The following is a 10,677-nucleotide window of genomic DNA, read 5'->3' as shown; positions in this document are numbered from 1 at the left end:
ACAGACTATAATAACAGTAATGTGAATTTACTATCAAATTTGGCAGCAAAATAGCACTATGACACAATAACAAATATGTTCACTATGCCATTTGCTGTCCCTAGAAGCAATTTTGCTGGTGCTACAATTCCTTTTTACATGATCCTTCACAGTTTGCATTTGTTGGCAGCACATCTCCATTTACACAGTAAGGTGTTCTGCTGACCAAAGAACATTTTTTGCCTATATAAAGAATAAGGTCATCTGAGAAATGAGTGTGTTTGTTTGATGTCAGTAGGAGCTGAGATGTAGTATTTTCACCCAAGCAGCACACAGTGTACTAGGACATCTGCTTCTGGCTCCATACACTGTACAATACAGGCATGTACCCATGAACTGCTACTCAATGCAAAAAAAGAAACTCTTGAAAGACCCTTTTAATGCCAGAAGTACAAAACAGACAGAGCATTAAGAGAATGAGAGAGAAGATGAACCAATGAAATTACCCCTATGGTCACTGGAATTGCTAACATTAGTTGTTGCCATTTTCCAACTTTGGAAATCTGTAAGTCACTGAAATCAAAAACTTCACTCTTTATTGCAAACGCAGCGTTTCAAAACTTTAAATATTTCATAACCTGTGGTGATATCTATGATACACATTCATTATAAGATTGTAGCTGACTTGTATGGGATCATGTCAAAAATCCTAGCATTCATTATGCTCCACAGTGCCTCCCACACAGGATAATATGCTTCTCACAGTGGCCTCACTCATTATTAAATGCTCCTAAGAGCCCCACTAGAGCTGCTTCAGGTGAACCCCACGACATTCAATGAATATTCATGAGGTTTGGCACCCCGCTTCGGTGTTATTATTATACTTTGGGGTCTCCTCAGACCCCAGAGTATAGTAAGTAGAGGAAGTGTTTAAAAATGACACACTTGCTTTGCCTCACCTCTCCTTGCTTCATCTGGCTCTCTTCAGCATCATCTTCGGACGTCTTCTACCTGTGACTTAGGCGACACTCACCAGACTTCACTGCTGGGGCCTGTGATTGGGCCTCAGCAGTCACGCGGGATGTCACAGGTCAGAAGAGCTCTGGCAAGGATTCTGAGGGCTGTCAAAAGCCCAGGAGAGGTGAGTATAAGTATTTCTAATTGTTAGTCACCTCCCTTGGGCAGGCATCTATTGGACATGTTGGGCGCCTTTCCATTACGTAGAGCGGTCAGGGAACCAGGCTTTCTTTGACCGCTGTCATGGTGGTCCGAGACCCTGGCAATCTCTAGCTGGCTGCAGGACCTAGGATCCTCTGTTCACAGTCACATCCCTTGCATCTTACATGTCTTTAACCCTTTCCCTAGTAAAATAGATGCCAGGTGTTTAAAGATGGTGGCCGCCCACTTGATACAGAAGGCACCCGGTGCTAATACCCGCGATCAGTGCCTGCACCGATCGTGTACATTAACCCCTCAGGTGCCTCAGTCAAAGATGACTGAGGTGCCATTTTGCCGGGATCATCGGCAACTGGAGCTCCCGGGCCGGTGTCCCATTGTTTCTATAGCAGGATACTCTATGTAGCCTGCAATAGAACTGCTGTGATTTTGCAATGCATTAGTGATCAGACCCCCTAGGGGGTCTAATAAATGCAAACATTTTTTTAAAAAAGTAAAAAAAAAATATAAAAAATATATATATTAAAAGTTCAATTCACCCCCCTTTCCCTAGAACACTTATAAAAGTAGATAAATACTGTGAAACACATACATGTTAGGTATCCCTGTGTCTGAAATCACCCGCTTAACAAATCTATAAAAATATTTTTTTCGCATGGTAAATGCTGTAGCAGTGAAAAAAAAATCTAAAGGGCCAAACTGCCATTTTTTCACTGTTTTGCCTTTTATAAAATTTGATTAAAAAAAGTGATCAAAGCAATAGCAATTCCCCAAAATTGTATAACTAAAAATTACACCTGGTCCCGCAAAAAAAGACGCCCTATGTATCCCTGTACACGGAAGTATAAAAAAGGTCTGTGTGTCAGAAGATGGCAACTTTAAAAAAAAAAATTGGGGGGGGGGGGGCACAGTTTTGGATGTTTATTAAGGGGTTAAAATGTAAATAAAACCATATAAATTTGATATCCTCAAAATCGTACTGAAACATACAATACAGGTGACGTCATTTTGGCTGCACAGTGAACACCATAAAACCGAAGCCCGTAAGAAAGTCACACGAAGGCACTTTTTCTTCAAATCCACCCCATTCTGAATTTTGTTTTCCAGCTTCCCAGTACATTGTACAGAATAAATAATGGTGGCAGCATGAAGAACAATTTATCCTGCAAATATTAAGATCTCATATGGTTCTCGGGGGGGGGGGGGGATGGGGCAGAGCTAGCTTTACACCCCAGCACATCCCATTCACTTCAATGGGACTGCTCGCAGTGAAAGAAGCAGCCCATTCATTTCTATGGGGAGCGCTCGTATGCCGGCTCCCATAGAAATGAATGGAGCTGCTTTATACGCCGCTTATTCTGAACGTGATTTACGTTCAGAATAAGCTTCAGGAAACGTAGTGTGAATGCACCCTTAACCTGTTTTTAATTCATATGGCAACCAGACATTATACCTCAGAAACTGTGTTTATTGGCATCATAAAATAAAGTACATCCATTAAATGTGCAATATACAACAAATTTGTTGACAGAGTCATTTAAAAAAAATGGTGATGAGGTCAATTTGCAAGAAAGATTCTAAAAGGTCCTCTGCCAAGTCGGGAGCATCTGGTATGTTCACTTGCTGGCAGCAGTGGTGGGGATAAGGAAACATCCCTTCTGATGCCATTGCATGTCTCTGATACGACGGATAGACTGGATCTGGGGCTGGAAGGCGCTCCATTCATTCCAATGTTTGTAATCACAGGTTTCAAACAGGTATTGGTAGCCTCTATATCCGGGATATTGATATCCAACCCATCTATAAAAAGAAAAGCGAAAGCAAAGATTGCTATTATTTTTTCTAGACAGTTTGCAAAACTAATGTAAAGAAACTGAAGTGGCTGCTAACTACAAAAAGCAAGAGGAAACTGACCCTTGGTTCACATCTGCGTTTTGTAATCTGTTCGGGGAGTGTGTATGGGGACCCCCCCAAACGGACTACCGAACGCACTTGCAAGCAGTGTGCAGTGAAAGCACATGTATCCCCATAGACTATAATGGGGTCCGTGTGCTTGCCGCGTGCTGCCCGCACGGAACATGAAGACAGAAAAGTAGATTGTGAAGTACTTTCCTGTCCACATGTTCCCTGCGGAGATCTCGCAGCAAGCAACACAGACCCCATTATAGTCTATGGGGATCCGTGTGCGTTCACTGCACACCGCTTGCAAATGCGTTTGGTAGTCCGTTCAGGGGGATCCCCATACGGACTCCCCCGAACGGATTACCGATGCGGATGTGCTTCTTACTTCAAAACCAATATGGAATTGTGATTGGTTCCCATTGTGTAATTATGTGTGTATCTCGTAGCTAATATTTAGAATAGCATTGTATAATATTATATTATATTTGATTGCATATCATATACATTTATTTAATAACCGTGAAAAAAAAAAATTAGAAAACATTCTAGCAACTGTCTTTAGGGTTTGATGATATTGTAGGTCTTGTTTTTTTAAAATAATTTTACTTATAACGATTTAGTAAAATGTTTTGCATTTAAATGCAGTGAATAGAAGATTAGATTTTTAAGGAACCAAAATCATCATCTACAGAGTAGTGCTTTTCTAAAACAATAAGATTATTTAGCAGCGCTATTAAGATACGTGACTTACGTTCCACTAGGAACTCTCACGCTTCCCACGCGGTCACAGAATCCATAGGCCCACAGGCTGGGCACGTCATCCTCAATGATTTCCATCTTGTTGCCCTTGAAGTCGGCGGATTCGAACAAGGCGATTTTATGTTCCTGGCTATCCTGTTTGGTGTAGAGAGAAACATACTGTGTGATGAATTGGATTTACAAGTCTTATCAGTTATACTATCTCTATGGCTGTTCCAGCTCCTAAAAAATTTTAAGGTGTAATAAATCAACGCTAAATCATTTTCATCAACCTTTCATTGTTGCTTATCCATTTCCTCCTACAAATGCTACTCTTGTCCAATGACTTATGTTTTCTATTACACATCTTTTTTTGGAAATATTTTTTCTGCCAACTGTAAGAGTAACAATCTTAATAATTATCATTTTGCTAGACGCTGTTTTCTTCTTCTTTTTTTTTGCAAATTTATAAGAAATGTTTTTCTTTTCACTGAATGACTCGATTTTGCTTGGAATTTGACATCATTTGTTTGGCCGGGGTTTGGCTCAGAACCTCTGATTTTACACTCATTTGATTCTGAACATAGCCTTACTCTCATGAGCTGGTGAATGGGCAGCTGGATTAAAAGGCTGGGCTATTGGCCAACAAGAGGCTGCAAAGACAACTGTAAGCAAAGACACACTAAAAGAATAAACTTGCTTTTTCTATGTTCAAATTGAGTTTCTTTCAGAATATTGCCCTTTATCTTTAACAAATCATAATAGCAGTGGAAATAAAGGTAGCAGCTGAAAATAAGCGGAAACCTCAGAACTTCAGATGCCGGACGTAAATCTGGCAAGAAAATAATCATTATCAGGCTTAAGGCTGTATGTAAATACCACAAAGATGTTGCTTAGGGTGTGGAGTTGGATCCTATTCTTGGCTCAGTTACTCAGTTACTACAGTTTGACTACTACTTTTTGTTTATATAGAGATTAGAGAAAATGCTTCTGTAAAACCTACACAATCTAAATGGAAAGACTTTCATTTTTAAGAACGTGCTTATGTAGACTATGATACAGGACGTACTTATTATTTCTTCCACTGAATGCTGAATACTTAGTGTTGGATATCTATAGTTCACTATCTTTTATGGAAATTGAAACTTACCATTCGGATGGGGCGTAGGGACACGAAGCAGTCGCTCCTATAGCTGCTAGACCAGGTATCCCAACGAGGATACTCGCCCTTCTCCAAGATAAACATCTCGCCACGGAAGTTGGACTGCTCATAAGCAACCCAGCTGAGAAGATGTGCACGCGGAGTCCACATTTCACATTAAAACCAGTAGACATCAAATATCACCACAAAACACACACATACAATGACAACGTTGGAAGAAAAAAGTGAAAATAATGAGAATACGATACGAGGCCTATGTACTTTATAGATAACTACTAAATGTCTTACTCTCTTGTGTCTATAGGATTAATCCATCACTTTTATACTACAGTCATGGTGTGGTATATTCATTGAAATAACATTATGCAACCTAAAACACAGGGGGTTAAGGTTTAAGTGAAGACAATCAATACATCGGAATATTTCCAGGGGCTATATACCGCACTGCGTGTTTTCTTGCAGATTTCTAAAATAGGACACAGTGAAGACGCAAGAAACTTAACTCACCATCTAACTTGTTACAGCAAATCTTTAATCCCTAGACACCTGTGTAAATATATTAATCTCCCTGACTCGTCTTTATATAGGAATAGCTGTCTTCCCTGTATATTTAAATTATGTAAAAAACAATATAATACGGAAAACTTGTAAACTTTTCTGATTTTAGTGCTTGATTGTTGTTAGTACATTCTTTGTATCCTATCTGAATATTTCTCTTATAAATCCAATTCACAACAAGAAGTATTTCTCCAGGTGCATGGATACAGCACACAGGGATAACATACTGTGATGAATCATCCTCTCAGGCTAATAAATCATATATACTCTATATACATTTCAATATATTTTACTGTGTATAAACAGACCAGTGTAATCATTCTTGTGTGGGAAGATGTGGGAGTTTATTGCTACCTACATTTTTCACTTATTTCCAAGTGTCATATTCATGGAGCCGACTGCTACTCATAAATCAGTAGAGGACATCCTGCACTGGCACTGTCTCTTCCAATCTTCTCTAAGCTGAGCATTAGCCCTTGGCGCCAGCTATGAAATTTCTATAAGGTACCTAGAATATTTCCAGCTTGTTACCATTGAGTTTGATATGGGGATGATAACTTAAGATCACCAGCAGTCTGAAATATATTAATCTTAGTCTCTCATTGCAAACACAAAGTGTGATCTATTTTTGGACAGCAATATTTATTCTTGAGCCCAAAAGGGCTAATAAAACATTGTAAGGCTCTAATACTTATATATATATATATATATATATATATATATATATATATATATATATATATATATATATATAGTAGAAAATATTGAGAGTTGGAACTGATATTAGGGGGATGTGGGAGGAATTTTAATTTTAAGCTTTGTTGTTTTTTTCTAATTTATATTGTTGCTCTTTTATGATTATTATTACATTTGATTAAAAGAAAAAAAGAAGTAAACTTTTCTATCCTTTACCATTCACCTCTGATGGTGTCAAAAACTGCATCAAAACTGTACAGTACGCTGTAACGCTTAACATATTTAGCACATTTCTGCACAGATCGGAAACTGGAGGAGATTTATTACTACTGGCGCACCATTCAAGTCGTGTCCTGGTTTCCTTCCCTGTGGCACATTAATCTACAAGGCAAACACCTTGTGGACAAATATGGTGTGGCGTAAAAACAATGCCAGCATTACAATAATGTTAATGATTAATTCAAGGGGTTGTCGGCTTTATGGATACGCTTCAGAAATACCATATACTGCCAGGTAATGGTGTAAGAAATGACTTGAATGCTTTATGGTTTACCTTTAGACTGCATGACGAAACCTCTTCCCTATGGGTATGTATATAAGCAAGTTGCAGTGCCCATAGTTTCGTAATATGGCTGCATTGTATTTATACAAGCTATGGAAATCCTATATCCATGCCTTCTTGACATTCTTTCGGCACCTGAGCATTAGAAACCACAGCCACCATTTTGAAAAACAATGGCCAACGCAGCTTGTTTATATCAGTACCCTTGGACATTGAGGGAACTTCTCTGTGTGGGTTAAGGCAAGCCCTGAAGTGAGAAAGTGGTTTCTTACGCCATTATGCAGCACCCCATTGCATGTCTGAACATTATCTAGAAAGCAGACAACCCTTTTAATAACTCTGAGACCTGCCCACACCATATCCAAACTTTATGAGGACATCTTAAGAAGGTTGCTCAGACGTCATTACCATGGATCTAATATGTGACTGGGAGGAGTTTCATGATCTTTTACTAACTTTTACTGAAATTGCAAATATTATTTCTGAAACACTGTGGACTACGGACAAGTGGCATTATTACCAATAGAAACCAATTACAATGCCGTTCTCATTTTTCCTACTCAGTATAAGAAATTAGCACTGCTCTGTGACTGGTTGCTATGGCCATTGAGAACAGTTTTTTCTTTGACCTATTTTGATATAAGGCTTTATACATTTTAGTTAACTTTTGAGGGATTTATGTCTCTTGGTGTTAATCCTATTGTTTTTTAAGAATTTTGAAATTACTGGAAGATAACAATAAAGTAATATGGTTGTCAGCTCTTTCCAATGCCTTTTTACCGAGACGGTTACACGAAGAAGTGAGAATGTCATGTGGAGCTTTTAGTACTTACGGTCCAGAGTCGACAATAACACTGCGCACCCTGTCGAAGCCTCGCTCCCCAAGGTTTACACACTCATTCAGAAGCTCCATGTGCCTTCCTTGGAAGTTCTCCTGCTCAAAGATGATCACCTAGAAGAGAGAAATTTTCATTTGAGCAGGGATAATATTTTGCTTGTATATTTTGAGATGTGTGAAAATCAGGCAATGAGATCTATTTGCAGCAAATTTCATTTTTGTTTATTTTTAATTAGGGCTAGAAAACAGCTTTGAAGTGTATTTAGAGATATGTCTAGAGAGATACCAATGTATGTACCTTTGTATCCTTCTTGTTTTTGGTCTGTTTATTTTTTCTATATTTTAATACAAATTTATAATTGGGATGATTAAAATAAATTCATGACATTTATACAGTTTGTAATGTATCTTGTAAAGTAATTTGAGCATATGACTTGGGTACTGATGGTAACTGGGACAGCGATTTATGTTTACATGCATCATTTCTCAGTAGTAAATTTGCATGTATATTTGAGTTACCAAAGTCAGAGACGGGGTGCACTCAAGAATGTTAGATATACTGGAAAAGAATAATGTTTGTTCCCAAAGTCATTTAACACCTTTCTTTTAGAATAATTTGTAATAATTGTAGTTTTTTTCTTCAAAATTTTCCATATAAAATGTCTGATACATGTTATGTAAAATAAATACATGCAAGTATTCACACTTGCCATTAGAAAATGGAAAACATATGACTCGTTAAAAGTCAATGGGATCCATCAGGATCTATATCTGTAAAGGCTGTTGTACAAATAAAGTCTATGGATGGTGTTAGTGTGAACAGAACCTAAACAGGATAAGGTGATGAGAAGATCCATCATACATGTCATAAACCAAATATATGTAATTAGCATATGTATGTGTATATATTGGAACATTTAATGTACTGTTGTAAGACAGTCTGACCTTGAAGGTTCCCAGGCTAGGTTCACCAGTTTTAGTGGGCTTGGTTACAGGAACAGGGACAGGAGTTGGGGTGCCCTTCTCCTTAGCATCGGTGCCTTGGCCGGCAGCAGCAGCAGCAGCTTTGGGTGTCTGAGACATTTTGAAGCCGGAGTTTTACAATCTAAATAAAATGACAGTGTGAGAAGAGATACAAGTGACACAAATTTTCTGTATACCCATCAATGAAATATTATCAGTAGTAGTTATGCTACTCTCTAGTCACTAGGCCTTTTACCTCGTACAGACCCTTACAATCTCTATATATGTATTAAACTAATAAGTTATGAAATATTTTAAACTAATTTACTTTACGTAAGTGATGACTCAGAATAATGAGACTACCACTTAAGTCTAGAATGATGTGTATGGAATACCAGGTGTTTCAACTGTACCTTCCGATTCTAAGAATATGCCACTTGCTTAGGTCTTACCTGATGAAGGTTATCCTTGCGGGAGCTACCAGGCTTGTTGCTTTAGGTACTGCATGACCCAGAATTTATACTCTGGCAAAGGCAGACTCCAAATAGTGGAGGACAATAGAACTCATAGCTCATCAGTGTCTGCTTAGGAAGCTGCTGGTCATCACATATTTCAATGGAACCAATCATCTGGAAACAACCACCATTTACTGCAGCTGAACCAAGCAGTTTACATTGTTGGTCAGAAGTGTGCTAAATATGTATAGCTGATATCCCTCACATGATATTTGGGTCCTGTAGAAATCTACCTGTAAAATAGGTATATAGTAAATATTACAAGTCCTACAGATTGAGACTTTTTGGAAATATTCTTGTTTTAATTTTGATAAAATAATAAAATGAAGAAAATGGACAGGTGAGAATGAGATATGAAAATATTAAGTTGACAAATACGACATATTGCTTAGGTTATGATCAATATAATCCTGAGAACCATTCTTGCCAGCAAAAACATGAGATTCAATGGAAACTGGATGGACCAAATTAGAAGTCTATTGGAATAGTTTGAGATAAATCTGCTACATCCATCATGGCTTTCTTAAAAGCTCCTTTCTCCTGCCTGCTTTGATACTGAGTGTGATAAAACGCTGAAGTGACACTTATCAAGGTTACTCCCCGAAAGTCAATCAAATATATTGCACACATGTTATATTAATTAATTAATTACTTAATTGATTAATTCATTAATTAATATGAAATTATGATATTTGTCAGAATATTACCTCTGAAACTGTTTCGACTGGTGTCTGTCTAATGCTTAATGAAAAATCGGGTGGGGGAAAGGAGCTGGACAGGGGAAACCATGAAAATTGTATGAGTACAGTCTTAGGCTAAAGCCCCCTTGTAATGGGATGCAGCCAAAATGTGTTGCGGGAAAAACCGCAACGGAAATGCATTGCAGTTTTTCCCGCTTTTCACAAAACTTTCTGCTTTAATTATACTTATATTTTTTCTGCAATGTGTGTTGTGGCCAAACTGCAGCAATTTATGCCATGTGGGTCTTCAGCCTTAAGGGTGCATTCACACTACGGATACGGTGACTGATTCTGAACGTTAAAACACATTCAGAATCAGCACGTATAAAGCACATCCCATTCATTTCAATGGGAGCCGGCATACGATCGCTCCCCATTGGAATCAATGGGCTGCTTTTTACTCTACGAACGCTCCCATTGAAGTGAATGGGAAGCGATCGCGTGTACGGCTCGCCGTGTGAAGGGGCCCAGCGCTCGGCTCAGTCCGAGCCGTACACGCGAGCGCTTCCCATTCACTTCAATGGGAGCGCTCGTAGAGTAAAAAGCAGCCCATTCATTTCAATGGGGAGCACTCGTATGCCGGCTCCCATTGAAATGAATGGGATGTGCTTTATATGCGCTGATTCTGAACGTGTTTTAACGTTCAGAACCAGTCACCGTATCCGTAGTGTGAATGCACCCTTATTCATACATGTGAAAAAGTTGTGGACACTAGAGATGAGCGAATACTATTGGAAACTCTAGTTTCTTTTACCTTGCTCCCATAGGAATGAATGGGATTGGGTGAACTGCAAGGGGTTAAGCGCCGACCAGCGCGCGGCCACTCCCATTCATTCCTATGGAGCGAG

At 38.7% G+C, this 10,677-nt stretch overlaps 1 protein-coding gene across 1 annotated transcript; it reads right to left on the bottom strand.

Moving 5' to 3' along the window:
- Positions 1-2,602: 2,602 nt before the first annotated feature.
- CRYBB1 (crystallin beta B1) lies at positions 2,603-9,110 on the bottom strand. Its single transcript, XM_075276621.1, has 6 exons — positions 9,027-9,110; positions 8,557-8,716; positions 7,607-7,725; positions 4,946-5,078; positions 3,809-3,951; positions 2,603-2,955 (listed from the first exon to the last, which is right to left on the bottom strand). Exons 2-6 carry the CDS (start codon positions 8,692-8,694, stop codon positions 2,772-2,774), a joined length of 717 nt encoding a protein of 238 aa, XP_075132722.1. The 5' UTR covers positions 8,695-8,716; positions 9,027-9,110; the 3' UTR covers positions 2,603-2,771.
- Between the last annotated feature and the right edge of the window lie 1,567 nt (positions 9,111-10,677).

This window comes from Leptodactylus fuscus, chromosome 1, assembly GCF_031893055.1.
Source record: "Leptodactylus fuscus isolate aLepFus1 chromosome 1, aLepFus1.hap2, whole genome shotgun sequence".
NCBI classification, from domain to species: Eukaryota; Metazoa; Chordata; class Amphibia; order Anura; family Leptodactylidae; genus Leptodactylus; species Leptodactylus fuscus.
Note: the sequence above shows the minus strand (reverse complement) of the source record. Positions and strands in the feature narration are given on the sequence as shown.

Bases quoted from the DNA above. Each gene is read 5' to 3' on its own strand.
- CRYBB1 (XM_075276621.1), bottom strand. From the start codon at position 8,694: ATGTCTCAGACACCCAAAGCTGCTGCTGCTGCTGCCGGCCAAGGCACC. The intron at 3,952-4,945 runs GTAAGTTTCAAT...TACACCAAACAG, and splicing joins CCCTACGCCCCATCCGAATG to GATAGCCAGGAACATAAAAT. The intron at 2,956-3,808 runs GTAAGTCACGTA...TTCTTTTTATAG, and splicing joins GTGAGAGTTCCTAGTGGAAC to ATGGGTTGGATATCAATATC.